We start from the raw sequence: 26161 nt of genomic DNA, 5'->3' as shown, positions 1-26161 counted from the left end.
CGGCCCTCTACCGTGCATATTAGAGACCAGCGTCCCTGTTGGTTGAATTAGCTGGACCCAGTTGGGTGCAGTGCTGTGTGCGGCTTTGTTTTCCACACTCACTGCTCAAGTCTGAGACTCTTTCCCACCCCAGCTCTAAGTGTTGTCTGGGCCAGACTTTCCCCATCACTTCTAGATACGCATTAACAGTCCAGTTTTCAAGTATTGAGAAGTTCAGACAAATCTACCAAATAAAAGTCCCTTTCTCATCCATTTTCCAGTCCGTGTAAAGATCCTCTGCATCTTGAGCTTGTCTCAGACCTGGAATGGGCCCATGGCTGGCTCCCTGTCTCCCAGCTGGTTCCGTTTCTTCCTCCACTCCCTCTTCTGCTCCTCCTTCCCCACTGACCTTTGCCTCTGGCGCCCCAGGGCTGGAGCAGGAAGAGAGAGGACAGCGAGGGGGTGCTGCTGAAAGACTGATTGCAGTTGAGGTCCCAGCCCTGGCTCTCTTTCATGTAGTGTTGGTGGTGGGGACCTCAGGGCTCCTGAAGGGACGTCCCACCACAGCTCTCTGTGGCAGCGTGGTGTCCCCTGTGTTTACCAGCCTGTCCCCAGATTCTTCACCCCTGGTACACATCCAGCCTCTTTCCCTCAAGGTTCACTTGCCTCAGAAGCCCAGCAACCTTCCATGGGCCCCGTGGCGCGAGAGGACACGCAGGGCATCTCGCCTCGCCGTAGATGGTAGCTCAGCACGCTCCCAGCATGGCCCCTTCTACTTACCTGCTCTCGGGGGGCTCCAGGCCACCTGTCTGAGAGGTTCTGCACTGGGGGTCAGGCACCAGTCCCTAGGCCCTGGCAGCTTCCAACCTTGAATGGCTCTTCTGAAGCATTAGCACTGGATTGACTACCCAACAGAACTAATTCTTCTGTCCCGAAGCCAAAAATCCACGTGTGTGGGTACACGCAGGCTAGGCTTTGCTTTAATGCCTCCTAGTTTCTCCCAAGAATGCCTTCATTTACCGGATACCTCTGAAATCCTAAGTTTCAGGAATCACTCCTCCGGATTGACTTCCAAAAATCTCACCCAGCCCAAACGGCCTTCCTGAAAGTTCAAGAATGTGACTTCAGGCACCCTCCCAGCAGGTGTCCCCCACACTTGGTGTTTCAGACGTGGCATGGCCAGACCCAGAAATCACACTCCCACTCTCCACCCCATCGTGTCAGCCCGCATCTCCCACACACAAAAGGCAGCCTCCCAAAGCAAAAAGCCTCGAGAGCTTTCCATGGGAAATTTGAGCAGATGCCAATTCTCGGATTTGGGAGGGGAGCTCGGCCGCTCTACTTCCATCTACTCCTACTTCCCGTTGATACCATCATATGTGAGAAGACAAGCTGTGTGACCCTAGGCAAGTTACTTAACCTCTCTGTGCCTCCAACTGCACATCTATAAAACGGATACAATAGCAATACCTACCTTCTAGGTCTGCTGCGAGGACTAAATAAGCTATTTAAAGAGTTTGAAGGGTTCTTGGAACATAGCAAGTGCAGTTAATGTTAACTAATTAGTCACTAAATGGTTTATGGAAAAGAACTTAATACAAGTTTTGGGGGATTACTTGTGAATTTTAAATACTTTTCCTCGGTTTTGACCATCAAAGAGGATTGTGGGGCCTGAGAGAAGGCCCCACGGTGGAGAGGGCGCACAGAAAGCTTCGGGGAAGCTTGGCTCTGCGGGTGAACCCGGCTGTGCCTTTCCCCCCACTCAGGAGACAGCACGGTTCATGGAGTAATAGAGGCTGGATTTGAATCCTGGGTCTGAGTCTCTGCTCGTCCACTCACCAGCTCTGCGATCTTTGTAAGCCTCAGTGTCCTTACCTAGAGAATTGAGGATAGTAATAACCGGGCTTTCTCACTAAATGGGCCTGATAATGAATGCCCCCAAAGGCCCTGGAGTTTGGACTGATGAACCAGGCCGTTATGGTCATGCAGAGGAATGGCAGTGGCCTTGTGGTCTTCCCTGGCTCATGATGCCTTTGTTTTTTTACACAAAGACTGAGATGTTCTATCTACTATGAGATGAGCAGGGAGAAGCCTCCCCCCACCAGCCCCCTTCCTTTAGAGAGAGCCAGGCTTGAAGGTCTGGTCTTGGGATTGCAAAACCCAGCAGATTCCAGAGGGTTACGCCAACAAAGAAGAGTTCTGGTAACTAGCTTCTTTCCCAGCAAGAGAAAATACAATTGCTGAATGACCTCTGTAGCTGTGACCTCATGAGTGCTGCAAAGTGAAAATTCAAAGAGATGTCGGGTGAGAAAAGAATGCTCTGGCAGAGCGTTGGTCCAACAGACAGGTGTGGGGGCGGGGCAGAGAGGGTCTTACCCCAGCTCTGGAAGCTTGGTCCCTGGCTTCTGCTTAGTGCAGCCAACCCTGGAAGAGGCCTCCGCCATGTTTCTGTTCGGAGGTGACCCCGCACAGGCCGGAGTCCTAGTCCCTGACAAGACAGAGCTGTGGAGCCCCCACTCACCTTGACCAACTTTGTGGGTCAGACGCCTGAGGACGACATTTCCCATTCTTGGGGCTGAAACAGAGCTCCCCATCTTTGTCATGCCCCTGTCTCCCTTCTCTCCCCCCTTTCCCCCTCTTTCTGGGCCCAGTCAGTCGCCAGCTTCTGGCATCCTGTGTCCGGCGTCCCTTGGCTGCCCCAGCCTCCCTCCCTGGCTGGGCTGCTTGGTCCTGGCCTCTCCCTCCCTGCAGTCACAACCTCGTGAATCCTCCCAGAAGTCTCCTTGGAAACTCCATGCCACAGATGCTCGGAAATCTCCAGCTGGTATTTTCAGAATAAGGGTCAGGCTTGATAGCCGGTACTTCTGGGCTCCCCCAGTGGTCTGTCCAGCATCTGTGACCCGCAGAGTCCTAACCATCCAGCCGATGTGCCCACCATCTCCCCCCGCCTTGGGCCCTCTTGCTTCTCCACTTTTCTGGAACATGTGCCTGAGAGACACCTGATTCTCTCCACGCCCCCTGTTTGAGGTCATTGTCCTGCTTTGCAAGGCTCTCGTCCATGCCTCAGGAGGAGGCAAAGATGATAAAGACAAGGTTAGGCTGTTGACAGAGGGCTGTTCCCATATTGCTCACTTAATCCTCACAGAAAATAGGCTGCGCTGTGCGCCCCCCCCTTTTTTGTGATTTTTATGTATTTATTTGAGAGAGAGAGAGAGAGAGAAATCACGACTGGGGGGAGGAGCAGAGGGAGAGGGAGGGGCAGGGAAAGAGGGAGAAGCAGACTCCCCGCCGAGCAGAGGGCCCAATGCAGGTTTGATCCCAGAACTCCGGGGTCATGACCTGAGCCGAAGGCAGACGTTGAACCGACTGAGCCACCCAGGCGCCCCTGTGCGCCCTTTATACACAAGGACTGTGTTAATTCTTTCTACCTGGATTATACTCCTCTCTCATGTCTATAAGAAGTCTGTCTCACCTTAGGATTGCATTTAGATCCTGCTGCCCCAAGCTGAAGGTCTGTTTTCATCTCCCCTGAGCTATCCCAGGGCTTTTTACTGTCCCTTAGTCTGAATCATAAAGCCTTAGTCCACAAGCTTACTGTCTTACAAGGCATGTAGACTCTCTGGGAGTGAGACACACACCGTGGAATGTTTTTATCCTCCAAAACCCCAGGACGTGGCTTTTGCATGGGGTGATCAGTTAATTCCTACTGAACGACTCGTTAATGGTGGAGCGCACGGAAAAGCTAATATGGATGGCATGCATAGCTGTAAAGCGGGAAGTAGGTTCTAAACCCCGCGCCCCTGAAGGGCTTTCGTGGCGAGGCTCATGACTTCTATTTAAAATACGTAGGAGGATTAAAAAATTTTTACTTCCAAATTGTGTCCAGTACAAATAAGGTGATCTTTATGCAATGCTCTTAAATTCATCAGAAGTTAGAGTGGAGATGGAAAAGCTGGGTTCAGAGCTCCTGCTGGTGAAATAGCCATCACCAGCCTGCCAAAGGGTTTGAGCAAAGCCAGTGGGCAGAGAAATACTTTCATGGTGAGTTCAAGGCTCTTTGAAGTTCCTCACCCTTAAAGGGTACAGGGTAAACTTTCCCTGTTGGTATTCTATAAGTATTTGGCCTTTTTATTTATTTTTTATAATAGAGCAATAATGGCAGATAATGTAGAGAATTCTCTACATTGTTAGTTTCAGCATCTTTCTCTTCTTTTTTCTTTCTGCCTTTATGCTGGTTGATTTTTCTTAGGAAAGCTTCTACCCTCTTCCGATCTGCCTCTTCCTACTCTATTCAAAATAAAAACATCTGCCTCCTGCAAGCATCAGGGTGATGCCGACAGGTGGGTTTCACCTAATAATGATGATCTGGAATATTCTTTGGGTCCCTGACTCTATTAATCTACATTGTTGTCATTTTGGTTCTATTATGGATTGTCTTGCCACTCAGGAATTTTGCATTTTTTTGTTTATAGCATTGAGATGTTAATACAACATCAATGAATTTAACTGGCAATTAGTGATTTTCATATACACCCTCAAAAACAATTATGTATTATTAACAGTGTTTTTGATTTTTCTGTCCCGTGCTGTTAATTTAAAAATATGAAATGGATCTCATTGTTTGCAAAGATGGTATCAATGCATTTGCTATCTTTAAGATTTGATCTTGTAATTACATCTATGGGGAATTCTTAATCTCAGGAAACAAACTGAGGGTTACTGGAGTGGTGGGGGGGTGGGAGGGATGGGGTGGCTAGGTGATAGGCATTGGGGAGGGTATGTGCTATGGTGAGCACTGTGAATTGTGTAAGACTTATGAATCACAGACCTGTACCTCTGAAACAAATAATACATTATATGTTAAAAAAAAAAGAAGATAGTAGGAAGGGAAAAATGAAGGGGGGGAAATTGGAGGGGGAGACGAACCATGAGAGACTATGGACTCTGAGAAACAAACTGAGGGTTCTAGAGGGGAGGGGGGTGGGAGGATGGGCTAGCCTGGTGATGGGTATTAAAGAGGGCACGTACTGAATGGAGCACTGGGTGTTATATGTAAACAATGAATCATGGAACACTACATCAAAAACTAATGATGTAATGTATGGTGATTAACATAACGTAATAAAAAAAAAGATTTGATCTTGTGATTATATCAAGACAAAATTCATTATGAAGGTCAGGATTTGTTTCTAAAACAGACTTTGGGATTCTGTTCCCAAAGATACATTCTGTTAGATGAACTTTCTTAGAAATACATAATGTTCCTTTAACCTGTGGCCTGCTTGTCAGTTGTCTGCTGTTATGAAATGACTAAATATTTATGTTTTTCCAGTTGAACTTAGGAAAAAAAAAACCTCTAGTAAATGTGTTTCCTTTAACAGAAGGCTCAGTGTACAAGGGGAGAGAAGTGGTATTTATAGCTGTTTTCTCTTTCTTGATGTCACCCGCCTTTCAAATGCAGCTTGTTTTCCTTCAAATGTCTCATTTTTACTGGGACCTCAAGGCAGATCCTGGTCCCCAGACTGAGAGGCCATGGAGCTGTTTTGCTGCTGTGTGTTTGGTTTTGGTGGAAACTGGCAGCCGCACCTTCCACTCTGAGGTCAGCCTGATGCTTTCACGTGCGAAGGGCAAGGCTGAGAACGGGAGAAGGGTCCTTCCTTCGAGAGCGGCATGGGCTTTGCAAGAGTCCGTGTGTATGGGCGCATTGATGTTTCTTTTCATTCTGTTCTCCCCACGAAGAAAGAATGAGGAAGAAGCACTGTGGCCGGAGGTCGATTTAGGGTTGACAGTGGCAAAAGATTGACCCTAAATCACAAAGTGAAATGAAACCAAACAACAGCCAAACCAGACCCAAGCAAACCGATAAGAAGCATACAATTGTACCCATTCCGTGGCTCAGACATGGAGATCCTTGCCATTTTTTCCCAGCAAAACTGCTCTTGTTTATTTTGGCAACATTTCTTTACGATGGAGAGCAAAAGGAGACCCTTCAGGGGATTCTCTAAGATTCCAAGAACAGCCTCCCCGAGTTCTAAGTCCAAGCAGAAAACAGCACGGTGATTCACCAGTGGAAACCTACTCCTGTGCGCGCACTCGCAGTGTCAGCCTGGGGGAAGCCAGCAACACGCAGCATACGTGTTGGGCTCCTCACCAGCTTCGGGAAGCAGAGAGCTGATATGGAAGCAACTTAGGAGCCCCCGGACCTCTCACTGTTTCTGGGTTTTGAACTCCCTCTCCCTAGCGTTTGCCCCTCCCAGGAGCGACTCTCGCAGGGACTCAGCCCCTGGGCGAGCAGCTGTCTGGGCTGCTCTCCACAGATTGCCTCTGCCTTCTCCCCCCTTCCTTCAGAGTAGCCTCAGGCTCCTTTGTCTCCTGGCTTCTGGAACACAGGTGTGCAAGGGCCGGCCTCTGCGGGCTTGCTACAGCGATCGTGCGCATCTCTGTCCAGCTCCGCGGGTAGCGACGGCTGTTGGTTCCTTGAAGGGGGTCGTGGTGGCCAACAGTTACCCACAGAAATTGCCACATGCTTCACACCAGTTTCCCTGGGAGAGCAGGTGGTTACCCAGCAAACAGCACGCCACTTGTTTGTGGCAGTAGCTGGCCCCGCCGACCTGCTGCTCTGTCTGGCCTCTCCTCTGTCTCTCCCAGCGTGGGCCGTCCCTGGTCCCTCTGTCTCTAGAATCTCTATGTCTTCTACTCCATCGGGTCCCTCGATCCTACCCATAAACAGTCCTTCTTTGCTCATCATCAATAGACAAGAAAAGCAAGCAAAGTGGATCGTAGGCTTCTTGAGGGCAAGACTTGTGCCCTGTTGCATCCCTAACTGTTAGCACTTTCTGAAACACAGTAGATATACAAGTACTGGGTGGGTGAATATACCGGTGCTTTGTCCTTGAACTTCTCCCCCTTCCTGTCTCTTGGCTGCTCAACTTCTCTTAAGAATAGCTTGCACTGGGGGCACCTGGGTGGCTCAGTCAGTTGAGTGTATGACTCTTGATTTCAGCTCAGGTCGTGATCTCTGGGTCTTGGGATTGAGCCCCGAATCGGGCTCTTCGCTCAGTGCGGAGTCAGCTTGGGATTCTTTCTGTTCTTCTGCTCATGCTCTCTCTCTCTCTTTCTCTTGCTCTCAAAAAAAAAAAAAAAAAAAAGCCTGCACTGACTTCCACACATCCTCTCAACGCATCCATTTGGAGACTGGTTTGCTTGACCTTTCTGCTGAAGCACTGTTAGAGGCCCCCAAGAGGTTCTGAGTTGCCAGATCCAGAGCCAGTTCCCAATACATGTGGTTGGTCGAATGAACTTTTCATGTTCATTCATCCCTCTGCAGATCAGGTGCTGTGAACTGTTTCTGTCTTACTGGACGTCCTTCTTTGGATTCCATGCTGTGGGTCGTTTCTAGATTTCTAATTCTCTTACTGTTCCTCCTTGTGTTCTTGGCTGTTTTATTTTCTCCTTCAGTGTTCCAAATAGGTCAGGGGCTCCCCTCAATCATAAACGGGGGGTCAAACAAGGCAGTGGGCACTTGATATTTATCATTGATACCAATGGAACTTCTAAGTTATAGAGACAAGTCACTCAACATCTCTGAGCTCACACTCTGTGCCCTAAGTGGACATAGAGATTAAAGACACTCTCCTTACAGCACACGTCTCCTAAGTACACTTGCTCACCTTCATACCTTTGCTCACCTGTCTCCTCCACTTTGCGTGCTCTTTGCCCCATTCCTACCTATTGAATGCTAAGCGCCCATCCCATACTAACACCCCCAGAGAGGCATTGCTATTCCATGGCGCTAAATAGAATTGCCTCCTCTTTTGTCCCTCTCTGGGGACTCTCCCCTTATTCTACATCCAATCAGTCATTTAACTAAAAGTAATGTCCCTCCATCAAACCCTGTGTTTATTGAGGGCATGTTCTACCCCATCTCCAGGGCTAGATTCTCAATACATGTACAATGGCAATAGGTTACTCACCTTGATAATTTTTATTTGTTCTCTAAGTCTTAGATACATTGTTTACATAGAGAGATTTATGGGCTGTGCTAATTTCCAGCAATCATTTTATTTTATTTTATTTATTATTATTATTTTAAATATTTTTTGCTTTGTTTTTAAAGATTTTATTTATTTATTTGAGAGAGAGAGCACAGAGGGACAGGGAAAAGCAGACTTCCTGCTGAGCAGGGAGCCCGACTCAAAACTCGATCCAGGACCCTGAGATCATGACCTGAGCTGAAGGCAGGTGCTTCACCAGTTGAGCCACCCTGGATCATTTTATTTTAAAGTTAAAACTGTGGAGCATATTCAGCATGTCTGTTTGAGTTGGAGTGAGATGGTAAATGAGCCAAAAGTGACTCTTTTGTTCATAGGTACTATAGTTCTGCCTCCAGGGTTGGGTAATTGCGCTCTTCTTCACCATAAGTAGAAACCCAGAAGATCTCCTTCATTCACCCCTAGATATCCACAGCATATTAGTTTCCTCCTCAGGCTGCCTCCCTTCGTGGACCTGAGATGGCTGTCCCAGCTCCAATTGTCACACAGAGAGGACAATATCCTATGGCCTTTCTCTAGCAACTGCGAGACTTTTCCCGGAAGTCCTCTAGCTCATTTCCCTGGTGTTGAATCGCCCATCCCTAAGCCAGCCAACCAGTGGCAAGAGGAAGGGGTGCGCAGTGATAGGATTTACCCTCGCAGTGGGCATGTTGGGATAGGGGTTGTACACCCAAATGAAGTTGGGGTTCCTTCTGTAAAGGAGGAAGGGCCCCAAGTGTGCAGGCTATGAATGAACAGTCTCCTCCGTGGCCGTGCTCACCAGGACCACAGTGATGACTGCAGCCCCTCTGTCCCTGGCATATGTCTGTCCATTTCTTCTCACGCAAGGCTGCTGTCTGCCCATTATCCAGGCTGTTTCTGGTCATGGAGGCAGCTCTTCTGGACATGGAGCTGTGCATCTTCCCAGGAGCCCACCTCCTCTATGAAACACATGCTGTTGTGGACGTGAGGTGGCCAGGAAAATCTGTGTGTGGGGAGTGGCTCCTTGTCCAGTGCATTTGGGGAGCAGGGAGGTCACACCGCCGGGAACATAACAACAATGCCTTCATCTTTCCAGCTGGCACGGCCCTAAGCACCACCTTACACCTCCCTCTTACCAGCACCACCTGTCTCTTACCCACGGCTTGCGGATGAGCAAACTGAGGCTGCTGGGTCAGCACCAGCCGGGAGCCCCTAGCCCAGGGGTCTTTCTGCTGCACCAGGGCTGCTTTGGCAAATGAAGCTTGCCCTTCAGGTGCTCAGCCGAGTTTGGCTTTACCCATCGCCAGTGGCCACTTTCTAACCACCACAAACAGTCTTCTTCCTCTGACTGGGGAGAACACGGAGCCTCACTGAATCCAAGGGTGGCGTGGACTGGGGTCCTTGACCGTGGCAGGCTTGGGGGGGGTCTGGTCCTCACATGGGTCATGTGGTTCTTTGATCTCTGCTTTTTCTGCAGGACCAGGGGCTCTTGGGCAGGGTTAAGCTGTATGCTCTCAAGCCAGAGTTCTCAAATGGCTGTATTTTTTGAGTTCTTAAGTCTGGTTTGCATAATTTTCTGATTTTTTGCTTTGATTGGGCCAGCAGTTACCTCATGCGGCTGGTAGTGTGCCTTTCCCTGGCAAAGCTGTTCTCCCCGGACTCTGTGACATTTTTTTGGATCCTTTGGGGCTTCTCAGCTGTGTTATGGATAGTTTGTGTTGTCAGATAAGTGCCCTCTGGATAAATGAAATATTAATAACACCATAATGCTAATTTAAAAATACCCATTGCACATATTTAATAGAATCTTCTCTGGGCTTTACTCTTGTCTTTAAATCAGGTCCAGCAATATTCAGTCATAAATCAGGTTATTCTTTCGGCATGTAGAGATTTTGGCACTCAAGTATACTCTAGGATGACATAGGATAGTAAATCTTAACCCACGCTTTTAAAACTCTTATTCCCTTTTCAGCAATTGGAAACTAAATATGATTTTAACCACTTGCCTGTGGAAAGCATTTAACCAAGTGATAATCAATATTGCCTTTTGGATTTCGAGAAAAGGGAATTTGGGAACACCTTTATGAACTCAAGGACTGTGCGGCCAGGCAAAGCATGGTCTAATTCGCTGTTACCTTCCCCTTTCCTGCTGAAAATCCAGTCCCTGAGAAGGGGAGCCCAACCTGGCTTCATAAGGCTGGGGGGCAGAAGTCACACATTGCTCTCTGGAAAAATGCTTTGAAAATATGTTCAGGGATAGAAAATGATCATTGCTGAGTTTTCTTCTCATTATCAAGATGAATTTTCTTCATTCTGAAAATCAAGAAAATACCCAGAAGAAAATAATAGAGAAAAATAAAACTCCCTCAGAATTCACATTGGAAACTCAAAGCCCGCTTCTGTTAGTGATTTCACGCCCTTCCTGAGAGCTGCCCCCTTTTCTTTCTACCTTCCCTTTTGTCTTTAGGCCATCTAGCACTTTTTTCTTTTTACAATATCGGCATCGTATTTATATGTGGTTTTGGATCCTAATATTTTCCCAAAAGTTTATATTTTCCATATCATAGCAAACACTTTGTGGGTACACTGGGCAACTGGATAAACTGTCCCAAAGCGCAGGCCCAAAGACTTGAGATGGACTTGGCAGGCGCCCCGAGCAGAGTGGGAGGGTCAGCGGGGCTGCGGAAACATTTAGAAATACTATTGCCCATGGCAAATATTGATTTTGATGCAATACTTAAGACATTTTCTAGTTTGAAAATATTTTCAACCGAAACAGTTGCCATTTGCAATTTGTCATATTGTGAGGATTCTGTTAAATATAATATTTTGGGATTGGCTATTTTACTTGGAAAGTTGCGTTAGCACAGAAATTCCTGTATCTCCAAAAAAAGAGATCAGATTCTAGAGCTGTGGCGACAGGCATATTCTAAGGAAGACTTCTCTCTCTCTCTCTCTTTCTCTCTTTCTTTTATTTCAGTTTGGTCGTGTTCTAATGTTAAAAATATGGATCTTTCTCAGCATCTACAAATTAAAAGGGTTGTTTCTTTCCTGGAACGAAAATGACTGTTTAATTACAGTTCTCGGGGTGTTTAATAAGCCCTGTTACTCTTTGTTTTGAGCAGACAAAAGTGCTGAAAGAATGATTTGGGGAAGCCATCATTACTAAGGCTGGGGTCTGTAAGGGAAGGAAAACATTTTCAAAATATTTTCTTTGCAAAAGTGTATGTGGGCTTCAGTATTGCCAGCTCAGGCTTGGCCTGTGTTTCACTCCTCATTTTTGCTTCATAACGCTGAGCTTCCCTGGAGTAATGTTGCCACCCCCATGCCCACCCCGCCTTTTTTAAGGGGAGGAGTTTACGTTTATTCTCCTTTTAGGATATTTTAAAATAATGTTTAAGAAATAGGTTTTGTCACTAAACATGCTGTTGATCCTTGGTGTTATTTTTTTGGTGAAAAAAAACCCAAGGTTTAATATATTTAAATTCTTTTTCAGGTTGTTCCAAGATCTTTGAAGACCCAAGAAAAGCAGTGTTGACCAAAAGCAAGACCAATGACTCGAAGAGAAAAAAGATGGTGGGGCCAAGGGCAATTAAAGGTAAAACAAAATCCCAGAGAACCCTACCTCTCCTAGTGAAGAATTAAAAAAAAAAATACAGATATATCTATGAATATTTGGCATCTTGGATATTTGATTATTTGTGTTCCCAGACCTCCAAGACCTTTCCTTTGTGGGAGGTGGGTGGGGGATGGGTGAAATAGGTGATGAGGATTGAAGAGGACACTTATCACGGTGAAAAAGCCAAAACCAAAGCCAAAACCAAAGACCTTTCCTTGGAGCATTTGGTATATGTTGAGGGATCGTGTTGGTTCCACTGATTGTCTCCCTTAAGGAAGACACCCCGCACCCGGCCCCACCTGCCATCCCCTGACACCAACACAGGGGAGTGTTGGTTATGTCACTGCTTTACAAGTATTGACCTTGTCACCCCTCCTTTCTCTGCTGCCTCCTGCTCTCGTCTTCTCCTTCCAGAAGGACTGGAGGCCAAGGGCAGTATCTACAGATATCTATGCTTTATGATATTTACATTTTCCTGTCATATTACTAAGTTTGGTTTGTGGTTATTTTATAGTTATTTCACCTGAATTCAGTGGAAGCCTCATCTCAAGAGGCACACACAGGGGGATGCATCTGTGCATTCATTAATTTTGCAAAAAAAAAAAGGTGGAGGATTTCAGCCCTTTATCTACAAAATATGCCCCTTAGCTGTTGGGAACTATCAGGCTTCTCTCAGAAAAGCATTTCACGGATTGGAATTGGTTATGGTGGGCCTATCTCGTACTCATTAAGGCCACAGAACTTAAAAAAGGCTCTCTTTAGCCAAAATGAAGCCAGGAATGATTACTAGATGGGATAATAATACTGGGACGTTCCTTGAACAGAGTTAGTGTCTGGTAAGAAAGAGTGCAAATAAATTGGATGTGATTCCTGAGGCACACCTTTCCCCCTTCCCACCCCCCAAATCAGGGCCACTAGTCTTTGTAAGTTGAAACATTGAGCAAGTCGCTCAATAAAGGTGTATTAGTTTTCCAGGGCAGCTGTAACAAAGTCCTGCGGACTGGAGATTCAGATGACACAAATAGATTCACAGTTCTGGAGGCTGGATGTCTGAGGTCAAGGCGTGGGCAGAGTTGGTTCCTTCTGAGGCCGTGAGAGAGAGGCTGTCCCAGGCCTCTCTCCTTGGCTTGTGATGGCTGTCTTCTTCCTGTGTCTTCATATCATCTGTCCTCTATGTGAGTAAGGGCACCGGTCATATTGGCTAGGGCCCACCCTGTGACCTCACTGTAACTTGATAACTTCGGTAAAGACCCCATGCCCTGTAAGGATGCTTTCTGAGCTATCTGGGGGTTAGGACCCCCAACCCTTCAGTTCAACCTTTTGCAATAGGTATTTGTAGTTATTTGGAAAGATAAGCCATATCCTATTGAAGCAGCACTAATTCGTCTTTGTAGATAAATGTGAAGGTGCATTTGGTTGACTCTTCTGCCTCCCACCGGCCTCTCTTGCTTACTTCTGGTATGTAGGTACCAGGGCTCTGACTGGGGTAGGCCTGAGAAGCAGTGCTTCTTTCAATCATGGGCCCTGGCTGGGTATCTCACTTGCTTCCCCTCCTCCCATTCCCTTTAGGGGGAAGGGTGCCCATGCTCTTGGCAGGAATCAGATCTGTGCAGTTCTTATGGTAGACTTGGCTTTGCTGGTAAAAGACTGGCATGGGCTCGGTCCCTACTCATCAAGAGCAAGTGTGCCTGATGACCAGCTCATTCGATGAATGGATTCATTATCATGGGTTTGCTTAGAGTCATTTTGCCTGAAACGTTTTTACTTACTGAAAACTAGTTAGCTTAAAATTAAACATCCGGTTTTTAAATGAAGGATGTTTTTAGTCAATTGACAAAGGTCCCTTATGAATTTATTTATTGAGAATTATTTTTCTCAAAGTTGCAACATTTTATACCGCATCGAGTTTTTGCTTTCTTAATCATAATGACTACCACTTATTAAGTGCTTACTGTATGCCTAGCACTGCAAGAGGTTTCTTAGGCATAATTTAATGTAATCTTCACAAAAGCCTAATGGAGTTGGCCGGGGAGAGAGCCAGACAGAGGTCTCACTCAGGCACTAACCAGTTGGAACTGACACTGGCCAAACCTTGCGTTCACACGTGCGTGAATAGCTGACCATCAGTTTGGAGGTGGATACCCGAGGAGTTTTTCTCCCTCCTGACATCAGATATGTGGTGTCTTTAACAACACCATCAACCAGTTTTCCAACTCTCCAACCCCAGCTGGGTAGCCTACAATGTAATTCAATTCTGACACTACCAGGAGTTAACATCAGGCCCCACAGGTTAAAGGCTCAGACCCACAAGACTGACCTTCCCCATCCAATCCCTCCCCAGATTACTTACACTTCTGTCCAACTTGGCTGCAGAGTCGGGGATTCGCACATCTCCCTCCATGACTCAGGAATTTGCTGGAAGGACACAGAACTCAGGAAAATGCTGTACTCACTACTTTGGTTTATTATAAAGGATACAGGTAAACAGATGGATGGAGAGGTTCATAGGTGAGTTCTAGAGGGGTCCTGAGAGCAGGCGCTTCTGTCCCCATGGAGTTGGGATGTGCCCCCTCTAGGCACATGGATGTGTTCACCAACTTGGAAGCTCTGACTCTTGTCATACAGGAATTTTTAAAAAGGTTTCATCACATGGGAATATCGATTATTAACTCATTCTCCAGCCCTTCTCTCCCCAGAGGATGGGGGTGGGGACGAAAACCCCAGGCTTCTCATCAAAGCGTGGTCTGAGACTGCCGTGAAGCTATCTGGGTGTCCTCCAGGGGTCACTTCATTAGAACAAGAGATGCTTCTATTGCTCTTCTCCCTTAGGAAAATCCAGTGGTTTTAAGAGCTCTGTGCTAGGAACTGAGGACAGAGACCAAATATCTTTTTCTTTTTCTTTTTTTTAATACCACAGTTGTATTATCCCCATTTTACAGATGGTGTAACTATAGTTCCTCAAGGGTGAAGTAGCCTTTTCTAGGTTTCTGAGGAGGAAAACCAGACCCTGCACCGCCAACTCAGATCCAGCGCTGCCCCACCAGAGAGCCCTGTCCCCATGCCCTCCAGGACCCATCCCCCATTCCACACCACACCTGAGGTGCCTGAGAACCTGCAGCTCCTGCCCAAACTGGCCTGAGCATCTTTGGGGCCTGCACAGGCCTCTTTCCTGGAGTCCATCTTGTTTGGAAGATTCCGTATATTTCCCTAGGGGGGAAGCATGGCCCATGACTATGTGGGGGGCCCCTGGCATAGGGACAGAACTGGGGTTTGGTAGAGAAGGAGGGGTAGGACCCCTCCATTTCTAATTCTTGCCCCAACCCTGCAAATATTCCTGTCTTCTCTTAACCATTTTGCAGCATTGCCTCCCTAATTATGAAGTGCTTATTTTCCTTTTTGCGCTGTGTGTCTGTCCATACTTGATGCCATTGTACTCAAGTAACTCAAGTCAAATATTTGTTACTCTTTAGTTAGACATTGGTATTTTTTAAATAAGGATGAAGAAGGGAGACAAGTAGAATTCTATTGAATGTCAATGCATTTTATTTCTTAAGATACCCAATGATGAAATAATGTCAGATCCTGAAACACAAAGTCATAAACATACATAGTACCGAATGAATTGATCACAAGAAACACATATTAAAGAAAGGGCTTTTAGACAACATGGATTCAAGTTCTGCAAGGGTTCAAAGCCAGGTAAAATAGGAAATGGAAATGTTCCCACAGTGATATAAAACCCAATGTCATTCATCAACAACTAAATATTTGAAAAATGATCATTAGAAACACAAACGTAAATTAAAAGTGCTCTTAAAAAAATCCAAAACATTCCTCCCAAGGGGGAGAAAAGAATAGGCACCTGAATGGCTGCAGAAACAGTCCAGGATATTTGTGGGGGGAGGGGGCATGCTAAGTGGTAGAACTTTCATCCTCTTGGTCTTGAGGTGCTTTGCTTTTTAGCTAATCTGGTTTGCAAGGGAGGGGCGCCATTCGTGTGAATGTTTAAGAAATTCCTCTGATCATGGTGGTCCTGCTGGTTGTTGTGGGTTAGGGTCACATACCTTGGTTCCCTAATGTGGGGGGGCTTGGGGGGTTTCTGTTCCCTGCCTTCCTACCAGCCCACATGCCTCTTGTTCTTCAAGGCTCCTTGGTGGCACCTCCTTGGCTCTCCTTATGTATCAGCTCTCTCCCTTCTCTGGGTGTTGTCCATGACCTGCATATGGCACCTCTTGATATCTGTATAATTATTTTCCCATTTCCCCTTGAGGGGTGGGGCAGTTTTGCATCTGGAATCTATATATTCCCTTCCTTGCCGTTTCATCTTTGGTGCATTGAAAGTACCCGAAGCTTCCCCATCAAAGATGGAGACACAAAAAATTGTTTATTAAATTTATCTCTTGGTTGGTCACAGATGGAATGGCTGCTGTCACAGCTGTGACATTTCTGTGGTCTTGGACATCCAGAATGTTGATTCCATTTCAGCATACTTGGTATCCCCAGAAGGCTGGCAGTGTCCCCTCCTGTGAAGCGGGGATTCAGCTGCTCTAGGAAGGGCTCTGAGAATCTCACAGATCCTTCTGGTAACAGGGTCTTGGTTACTCTTCAGTTTCCAAACTTATTTTGAGGGGAGGACCGTTGCCTGAGGTCACGTCTCTTAGCTGGATGGAAATGGGATGATTGTGTTGGGACTAACTTTGTTTCCTTTGAAGCCACTCTTTGAGTCTCTGTTTATCTCTCTAGCTGGAAAAGTTTTAAGGGGGAGCTTGATAACCTAGTTATTCAAGGCAAATTGTGTGTATTAGTAATTTACTGTTATAAAAAGGCTGTGTTACAACCACCCCAAATCTCAGTGGTTTAAAACAGGAAGCATTTATTTAGCTCCTGAGCCTGTGGGTTGGCCATTCGGGTTGACCTTGGCTGGTCAGTTTTTGTCTTGAAGTTTCCCTCCTAGGCCTGGGGTTTGGTTGTCTATCAGATGATAGTCTTGGCTGGGGAGACTGGATGAGTCGGCTTTGTTCTGCATGCCTCTCATCCTCCAGCATGCTAGCATGGCCTGCTCCCATGGTGGTGGCAGGTTGCAGGCGGAAGCTATTCATGCCACTTGAGGCTTTCGTTAGGAACGAGCACACTGTCCTGCTGCTGCATCCTGTTGCCTGAAGCAAGTCCCATGGACAGCTCCAAAACAAGCGCTGGGAAAGCAAGTTTGCAATCTTTAGTGAGAGAACCACAAAGTCACATGGCAAAAGGCATAGACACAAGGAAGAGAGGGGAATTGCAACCATCGTGTAATATACCATGGTGTGACAGTGAACCATAAGGTACTCTAGCTTCTTTAGGTATCTAGAATACTTACAGGGTGTTCACGTTATCCAGCTGTGTAATAAACTATCCCTGAGCCTCGTAGCTTAAAACAACAACTGATTTATTGTCTCTCATAGTTCTGTGGGCTGCCTGGGCTTAGCTGGATAGTTCTGCTTTCCTGACGTCGGCAGGGGCTGTGGTCATCTGGGAGATGACGTTCTAGAACGTTCAGGATGGCTCCCTTGTGGGTCTGGCATGAAGTGCTAGCTGTCAGCTGCGCACCTGCCTTGGGCCTTGGCCACATTTCCGTGCTGCGTGAGGTATGGGAACTGGGTTCCCAGAGGCAAGAAGAGGAATCCTCTGGATCTCTTAAGGCCTTGGCTCGGGACTCCCAGAACGTTCCTTCTGCTCATTTGCTGGGAGGGGACAAGCTTCAGCTCTTGCTGTGAGCAGAAGCATGTGTGTGCAGGGAAGGAGGAATTGTGTGGGGTGAGCTGCCCTGGGGGACACCAAAACATGGAGAAAGAATAGTCTGCTCCTGAGCGTGGGGTCTTACAGTGGGGAGCCTTCCTTTCATCAGGAGGGCTCAAGGATGGGCCTCTGTCAGGCTGAATGGCCTTGGGATCAGAGTGTTGTTTTCCTGAGGTGACTTCTGCTCTCCTGAGGAGATGGTCTTGGGGGAGTTGAAGGTTCCTGGGTCAGAGGAGCAAGCTTCATGAGAGCTTTCACCGGACTCCCATTCTCTCCTAGCCTCTGTTCTCACAGCACACCAAGACCGTGGGTCCCCGTCAACCGCTGCCCAATTCAATTTCAAGACCGTGCTTTATTCCTTTTGCATTTTTAACAACTATTATCCAAAAACGGACTTGCATTAGGCTTAGAGAGAAACTCTACACACTTTCTAAGATCAAGAAAGTTGGCTGTAATAAAAAAGTATTGCCTAAATTTTCACGTTTGTTGTCTCCCTTGTCCAGCCAAGCTCCCCCAGATCTGGGGAGAAGTCCATGGAGCCCTTTTGGGAGACAGACCATAAGTGTGCAGACCTGGAGTTGGAGGCCTCCCGTGAGAAGCCCATCTTTGTTGGGAGTGGATGTGTTTGCGCCTTGAGAGTATGGGAAAGGCAGAACACAGAAGCGGTTGGGGCTCCAGTGAATGCTTTTGCATATCCCTGGAATAATGTGGTCAATGGTAGACTTGAGAGACAGCTTTCGTGGGTATCGTCCTGTAGAACTGTTGATTTTTATTTCATTGTTTACTACTGCTAAGAGTAGTAGTAGGACAGGGAAGAGGGCTGTGGAGAGTGGCTCTGGGGATGGGAAGGGGCAGACAGACAGTAGCCAGAACACACTGGTTTATAATCTGAGTAAAGGAATATATTGGATGACGTATTGATCCCTCGAGTATAGACACCTGGGAATTTAATTCGTTTAAATTGAAATTAATTTTTAAAATGAACTAACATGGCGAGCCGGGGAGACTCAGTGGGTTGAACGTCTACCTTCGACTCAGGTCATGATCCCAGGGTCCTGAGACTGAGCCCCAGTTCAGCAGGAAGCCTGCTTCTCCCTCTCTCTCTGCTGCTCCCCCTGCTTGTGTTCTCTCGCACTCTCTCTCTCTCAAAATAAATAAATAAAATCTTAAAAAAAAACAAAGTGAACTAACATATCTCCAAAATAGAGAGTGAAACCTGTTCATCATGTCAAACTGAAATGTCTTAGGGGCCCTGGAGCCAGGCCAATTTGACTGGAATTCTGGCTCCGTTGCTTATTAACCAGGGATCCTGAACAAATCAATGCCCCCCGCCCCCGGGTCTCCATGTCCCCGACTGGACAGTGGGATGCTGACTCTCAGTGGTGGTCGGGATTAAAGGAGAACATGCCTGCAGAGCCCTTGGTCCAGGGACTGCCATTTAGGGGTGCCAGGAACGGCCGCTGTGCTTTGTATGAAGAGCTTAATCGTGACGCTTAAAAGGATGTGTGAATGGCATTGGTTTTGGTGGGAAGTCAGAAGCAAGTTCTCTCAAGATCCTAGAAAATGTCTCATTTTTGGTTTCATTTCTTCCTTGAAATGATCACTCACAGACGCTGCCCGTGTAAAATGACGTGTGTGAGCTGCCCGTGAAGTGGGTTTGTTTGGGTTTGTCAGGCCGGTGTTTGATGGGGGCTCTAAGTAGGTGACATTCCCAACAGAAGACACGGGGCTCTTCTCGGCACTTCATTTGCTTGCCAAAAAGGTGCTTGCGGGCAAACAGGTTTTTGCTGTGATTCTTTTCCCCTCAGTGTGTTGCATTGGGTCCTAATGGAAAGCAAAACTCAGAAATGTGGTTGTTGATTGCCCCCTTTTGTCTCCCAGCTGTCTCCGGTTCTGAGCGGACGGTGACTGGGCTGATCTGCTGAAGGACATGGTTCAGACTGTCCCAGACCCAGCAGCTCATATCAAGGTAGGTGTCACCTTGGCCGGGCAGCTTCCTCCTCGGCTGGGTTTCCGGGGCTGCCTGCCCACAGATCAGTGACTGCAGGGGCAGCCACCCTCAGCAGTGGGCCACTTCCGGCCCGCCACCTGTTTTTAGATCGCCATGAGCTAAGACGGTGGTTTTCGCAATATTACATGGTCGAAAAAAACATCAGAAGAATAATATGTCGTAACACATGTAAATGATACGAAATTTAGATTTCATTGTCCATAAAGAAAGTTGTGGTGGGACACAGCCACGGTCCCTCACTTCCACACCGTCTGTGGCGGCTTTTGTGTTCTGATGGCAGAGGTGAGTGCTTGTGACCAAGACCCTGTGGCCGGCAAAGCTGAAAATACCTACTGCCTGGCCTTTCGCAGAGGATCGCTGACCCCATTCAGATTCTTCCAGCTTCTGCTTGAATTCCACCCCCTTGACGCTTGCCTGGGGTTACCTGAGGCCGAGTGCTTGAACTTCCCGGCTCAGAGGTGGTTTCCCCTGGGCACAGCCGCATCGTAGCAGCTGTCCCGCACACTGTCCCCCCGGGGCGCCTCCCGGGGCCTCTGGAGGTGAGGCACTGAGGAAGTGAGACTTGAGCCACCCCAAGTCCCCAAGAGGAAGCTGGCCCGTTTGTGCCAACACTACAGAACCCGCGGGGTATAGCCGCAGGAGGAAGTGAAGTGATGGTTTTAATAACTTGACCCAGATCCAAGTTGCAGGAAGCACTGGGGCTTGAGCTCCATTACCCAGACAGGCTGTCTACACCTCTACTAGTTAGTTCAGCTGTCTACACCGGCCCAAGTCATTCACACCTTGCCAGTTCTTCACGTTCCCCATATAAATTCATTTTCCCTAAGTGGCCTGGTAGGTTTTACTAATCTCTATTCTTGGCATAAAACATTTATTGAAAATGGACAGTGGCTTATAATCGCAAGGCTAAATATAATTTTATAAAAATGATAGGATTTTTTTTGGCTAAAATATAAAACGCCCTCTCATATCACACACACTCACTCACATACACATGCCCACATGCATTTTAAAAGCAATACATTGGGGAGTGTTACGTACCATGTGGAATTCACATTTGTACACATTCAAAAATGGGTTTAGAGGTAATGAGTTCAGTGCGTTCCTTAAGAAAGAGGGGTGACCCAGGGAGTGTTGAGGGTTCTGGATTTCATTCAGAGATGGGGAGGAGCAGGTGTTTCTGGGGGACACTACAATGTGATTTCTGTGTGATGTTTCACTGGGGCGGGACAGTTCTGTCCACAAAATGCAAGTGGGAAATCTCTTGAGGGTGTGATAAGGTTACTCTACCTGGGACATATTTGGCAAGTGTGTCCACGTGACACAGGGATGAGGGTGGGGAAGACATTTTTCTTTTTCTTCTCTGTTGACTATGAAGCTGCAGGATGCAAATACAAGCTCACAGAGAAAAGGTGATACAAGAAGTATTTTCTACACTTCAGGGTATGAAGGTCAACAACCGAAATTCATTTTGACTGGCATTTTATTCCTAGCTAACCGGAAGGAAAAGATGAAGTCAGCAAGGAATTATTACAGATTTGTAAAAGTTAATTCATCAAGGGCCAACAGTCTCTGATAAACCTGAGAAACATGATCTCTGAAAATGTGTTTAGTGGCAATGTCCCTATTTGATCTCAGGACTGAGCTGTATTTTTAGCTCTGATGTATCTTGTTATCATCGTAGTGGTTACCATAAATGTAAGTGAAGGATGAAGAGAAATGGTAACCCGGAAAGTTTTTTAAAAATAAATTTCAACTCAAATGGCTTCTGTGTGTGTTGAAGATGAACTGGCAGTTTGAAGCTGCAGGTACTAACAGCCGATGTTGACTCCACGTTGGAGAGAATGATATTAGAGACATTTGTCTCCTTTGTAAATCTGTCAAATTCCACCTGTTGTAATTTGAATAATTATTCTTGGACTTCCTTTTTTTTTTTTTTTTTTTTTTTGGTAAATGAAATTGGTGTCTTTGACAGCAAAGTTAGAAAAATAGATGGCCTTCCACCATTTCCTTAAAATACCTGATTTGGGAAATTTATTCAGTAATATTTTATGTGTTGAGAAGTTTCTGGTTCGGAGTTGAGTGCACCTTTTATTTCTGGGAGGGGAAATTCTTATAAATGGCATATGGATGGTTCCTCTGGGTGTGTTAATGTGAATAGTGGAAGATTTTTATCTTTGGTGCATTGTTACTGAACATTTTTTTCATCTGAAAAGGACGTGAATTCTCCACAGAAGTGACTTCACGTGGCAGGTAGCAGGGAGACAGACTTTTATGTGTCCTTCACATGTGTGTCCATAGACTGATCTGGAGGGAAGCAGTGTTTCTTTGGTATTTAAGAAATTTATTCTGCATGATTTACTATAGTTCTTTTCTGCCAGAACAAATTGCTTTTACCATTTTATATGTTTAAGGAGCTAGAAATAATAATAAAAGGGAGGGATGGTAAGTAACTGTGAAATAGAAAACACTCTTGATTTAAATAGTGTAACAAAGAAAATGAGCAGGACTTTAAAAAAGACTAGCTTATTCTCTGTTGGTGATAATACTAAGTCACTCAGCACATTTTGTTTATTTATTTATTTTTAAAGATATTATTTATTTATTTGACAGACAGAGACTCAGTGAGAGAAAGAACACAAGAAGGGGGAGTGGGAGAGGGGGAAGCAGGGAACCTGACGTGGGGCTCGATCCCAGGACCCTGGGATCATGACCTGAGCCGGAGGCAGACACTTAATGACTGAGCCACCCAGGTGCCCCACTCAGCACATTTTGTCTTTCTTGGCTGGCCCTTCCATCTCCTTTCTTATAATAGAAATTATACTTACATGTTCCAGAAGCATGATGTTAGCATGGTAGGTTCGTGTGGCCATGCTTCTGCTCTTCACGGGGGTAGAGTCCATCGCTGCCAAAGATGGAGCCATGCTATCATCCCCTGCAGGGAAAAGGACTTGCAGATTCATTTTGTTAGGATTCAAGCTTTTGGTCATTAATTCTCATTCTGATAAAGGAATTTTCAATTTCCGCTATTGCATGTCCTCTCAAGAGTTCCATCTTAATATTTTCATTTACTAACATTTGATGAAGAGGGTTAACGTATTAGTCAAGTTTACAGCTTTAAAGAGACCCCTGATTGGCACATTTTCCAATTGTTCCCTTTGCCATTCACATCGAAGGCCGTACGTTTGGCAGCTGACCGAGCGAGGACGGGACCGAGGGGAACAGCGTGGATGTGAGTTTCACTCACTGGTTCACGAGCTGTGTAATCTGGAGTTGCTGGTTACAAAACCTTCTGAGTCATACATCCTAGCTAGGTTCGTGCCATGGATCAGAGTGAGGGCTCTGGCGTCTTAAGACCTGATTCAAAAAAAAAAAAAAAAAAGACTTGATTCAAATCCTGTTTCATCATTTACTAACTTTGGACAGGTTCCTTAATCTCTGTGCCTGGTTTTCCTTTTGTCTGAAATGCAGGCATCTATTTTGTGGGGTCAGTGTGAGGATTCAGTGAGTTATTACGTGTAACACACCAAAACCCCGCTGAGTGCTGACCTGTAGGGAGCTGTTCCTGTGGTAGTCTATAAGTGGGGGTAACACCCATCTTAAAGATACGGTGTTTATTAGTGTTGCTGATACACATGGAGCGGCATGGGTATGTCTTACAAAATATTAAGTCGAGTGAAAAAAATCTAAAACAGTGCGCTCTATGGCATAATGCTTTTCACATTCATGAGAACACGTACACTTCGCAGACAACATCACATAATTTCCATGCATGTGCACAAACTTAAAACACGGTGACCACAACAGAGTAGATGGGTGCATGTGTGGGGCATGTAGGCTAGTTGCTTTGAGAAGTGGCTAAGGGATAAGGGAAAACATAATAATATACAGATAAAACAGGTTTATAGCACAGAGGTTTGGATGTGGCACACAGGGTCCTCTCTTCCACCCTGGTGGGAGTGTAAACCAGTATAACCACTTTGGTATCAGTTGAGTATTACCTTCTAAAGCTAAAGATGCACCCACCTGTGCTCTGGTGGCCCCACCCCTGGACATGCCCCCTGTTGCACTTGGACACCCGGACATGTACCTGAGCAAAACTAAACAGCCCAGGTGCCCACCAGGAGAATGGATAAATAAATGGCATTCCTGTCCTATAATAGAAGACTATACAACAGTGAAAATCAACAAGTGTCTACCTGTGTCTGTGTATTAATCCGGATGATTCTCAAGGTTGGGTGGAAGAACAAGTCATAGGAGAATAAATACATATAAATTTTTTTTTAAAGATTTTATTTATTTATTTGAGAGAGAGCACATGAGAGGGGTTAGGGTCAGAGGGAGAAGCAGACTCCCCGCCGAGCAGGGAGCCCGATGCGGGACTCGATCCCGGGACTCCAGGATCATGACCTGAGCTGAGGGCAGTCGCTTAACCAACTGAGCCACCCAGGCGCCCAGTACATATAAATTTTTATATGATTCCACATATAAAGATCAAAAAGTGGCAGAACCAAAAAACATTATGTTTTCATAGAAACATGTATGTGTTGAAAAAGGAAAAAAGCCATGTCGAGTCCATACTTCAGGAGAGGAGTTACCTTGTCGGGGAGGGGAGAGCTTCTGGAAGGGGCATCTGAGGTCCTGGTCTTGCTTGTTGTGAGCTGAGGAGCGCATACAAGGCTGTTTGCTTCCTGTTCTTTAAAGTGCACAAATTATTACCTATCCTGTTTGTGTAAGAGTGATATTTACAATAAATTAGGATGTAAAGAAGGATAAAAGAAGAGGAAGGGAAGATGGAGCTGGGTAGCTCGTGGTGAAATCATGCTTGGCAAGATACTTTCTAATTGTAAACCACTCTGTACTCTAGCAAATCGTTACATTAGAGATCGCTTGATCCAGTGCTGGTCTAGGACAGAAGGTGGGAGTCCGCGCTGGTCAAGGGACATCCGGGTGGCGGGCCACGATGAGAGCCGAGTCTGCACTGAGGCTGAGCATGAGCTTCTCAGGGCAGCTCCAGCCATTTCTGAGTTGAGCGAGTCCCCCTGCCTTTAGCGCTGAGAGTGGCTCACCACATTTATCAAAGCCTTCCATGTGCCCATGGCGGGGTTGGGGGTGGGTGGGGGCATAAGGGACCACAGAGATGCAGCACCTGCAGTCCAGGTGCAAGTCACATGTTCCCAAACACCTGGGATATGGCGCTGCACGCAGTAGAGCAGGAACCCAGGGTGGGGGGCTGGGCAGGCATCTAAGGGAAGCTGCCTGACCTGCTCCCCACATCTCACTGGTCGTCCTCACCCTGCCCGCCTTGTGCCGCTCACACCACCTGTGCCCACCTGTGCTCACCTGTCCCGCTGTTTCTGCCCGAAGACCGCCTCGAGGCCTCGGGTCCTCCTGGGGATCACACTTTCCTGTTTATTGTAGGGGAAGCACGGGGGTGATTCTGAGCATGCTCCACGCGACTGATGGGTCACAAGAACAGCTCAGGTGCCACCACGCCTAGAGATGCCTGGAGTCGGTCACTCCGCTGCCACACTGACCCTCTGTCCTCCGAGGACGACAGCCAGGCCCGGTTCTGTGGTCCACTTTTAGCTAGTCTAGCTCCTGCCCCCCAGGATTTTGTGTGAGGATCTCGGATGGCGGAGCGTGAAATAAACAAGGTCTCTGTCCAGGTTTCCTGATGCTTCTACATCGAAAGGACTGAAAAATAGGCTTATTCAGGTTTGTTTCTAATTGTGGCTCTTCCCCCTTCTCCTTTTCCTTTCAGCTTTTATATGTTTTGCTTATTTTTTAAGTGTATTCGGGTCAAACCAGTGAAACTTGGTTTCACTTATCAACTGCCTCAGTTTCCTTGGCTGTAAAATGGAGCTAAATAGGGTACCTGTCTTGTAGAATCCTGAGGATTAAATTAGTGAATGATAATGTATTTAAAGCATTCAGGGCGGTGCTTGGCACATGCTAAGCACTTATTATTCCTTTCACATATTATTATTAATATATTATGATGTTATTAATACCACATTGGTTATATAATATTAATATATGTTATATATTATGTTTTGTTATATTTATATATTATAGTAATTATAGAATGTATTGCTATATTAATAAAATATTGTTACTAATATATTATTGACACTAATAACAATATATTATTAATACTATCAATATAGCAATATATTATATTAAATATGGCAGTTATGTAACATACTGTTATATTATTAATAGATAATGTTCCATATTAGCATACTCTTACATAGTAGTAGTAGAAGGGGAGAAGGAAGGAGAGAGAATACTCAGGAGAGAAATGGACAGATGTACGTCAGTAAACTGCTGAACTGACTTCTTTCCCACGTGATTCTGTGGCTGCCGCTTTGGGCGTGACGCTAAATGTTCCTGACGATAAAAGATGCTACACGTAAGCCCTGTTTGTGTGTCATGGAAGGTCCTAGAAGAGTTTTAGGAAGTGAGTTAAATGTGTGGTCACTGGGAAGCCGGAGAAGCCAGCATGTGAGCGGGACTCTTAAAGGAACACGGAGCAGGTGCAAGAAGGTGCCCAGCCTGCCTCCCAAGAGAGGGGTTGGGGGACTTCTCTGGCTGGTGGTGAGGTACCCCATCCTCGGGGAGAAGTGTGGAGCTCACTACCTAACCCCCACCTGGGTGTCAAAAGACCCATTGAGTCGTAAACATTTCGCACCTTTTTGCAAACCTGATTTATAGTCACCGCTTCACAGGAGGGTTGGAAGTTTGTCCTTTTGAAGACATACT

At 46.3% G+C, this 26161-nt stretch overlaps 1 protein-coding gene across 1 annotated transcript in view; it reads left to right on the top strand.

Annotated features, from left to right (window-relative positions):
• The first annotated feature begins 11500 nt into the window (after positions 1–11500).
• ERG (ETS transcription factor ERG) overlaps positions 11501–26161 on the top strand; it is a 183569-nt gene continuing 168908 nt past the window's right edge. The window contains exons 1-2 of the mRNA XM_032392510.1: positions 11501–11589; positions 19267–19354. Coding sequence (XP_032248401.1) covers positions 19316–19354 — 39 coding nt within the window. The 5' untranslated portion in view covers positions 11501–11589; positions 19267–19315. The remainder of the gene's footprint in view (positions 11590–19266; positions 19355–26161) is intronic.

Source organism: Phoca vitulina, unplaced genomic scaffold, assembly GCF_004348235.1.
Source record: "Phoca vitulina isolate PV1807 unplaced genomic scaffold, GSC_HSeal_1.0 scaffold68, whole genome shotgun sequence".
NCBI lineage: Eukaryota > Metazoa > Chordata > Mammalia > Carnivora > Phocidae > Phoca > Phoca vitulina.
The sequence above is the reverse complement of the archived record's forward strand: the minus strand, read 5'-3'. Positions and strand labels throughout refer to the sequence as shown.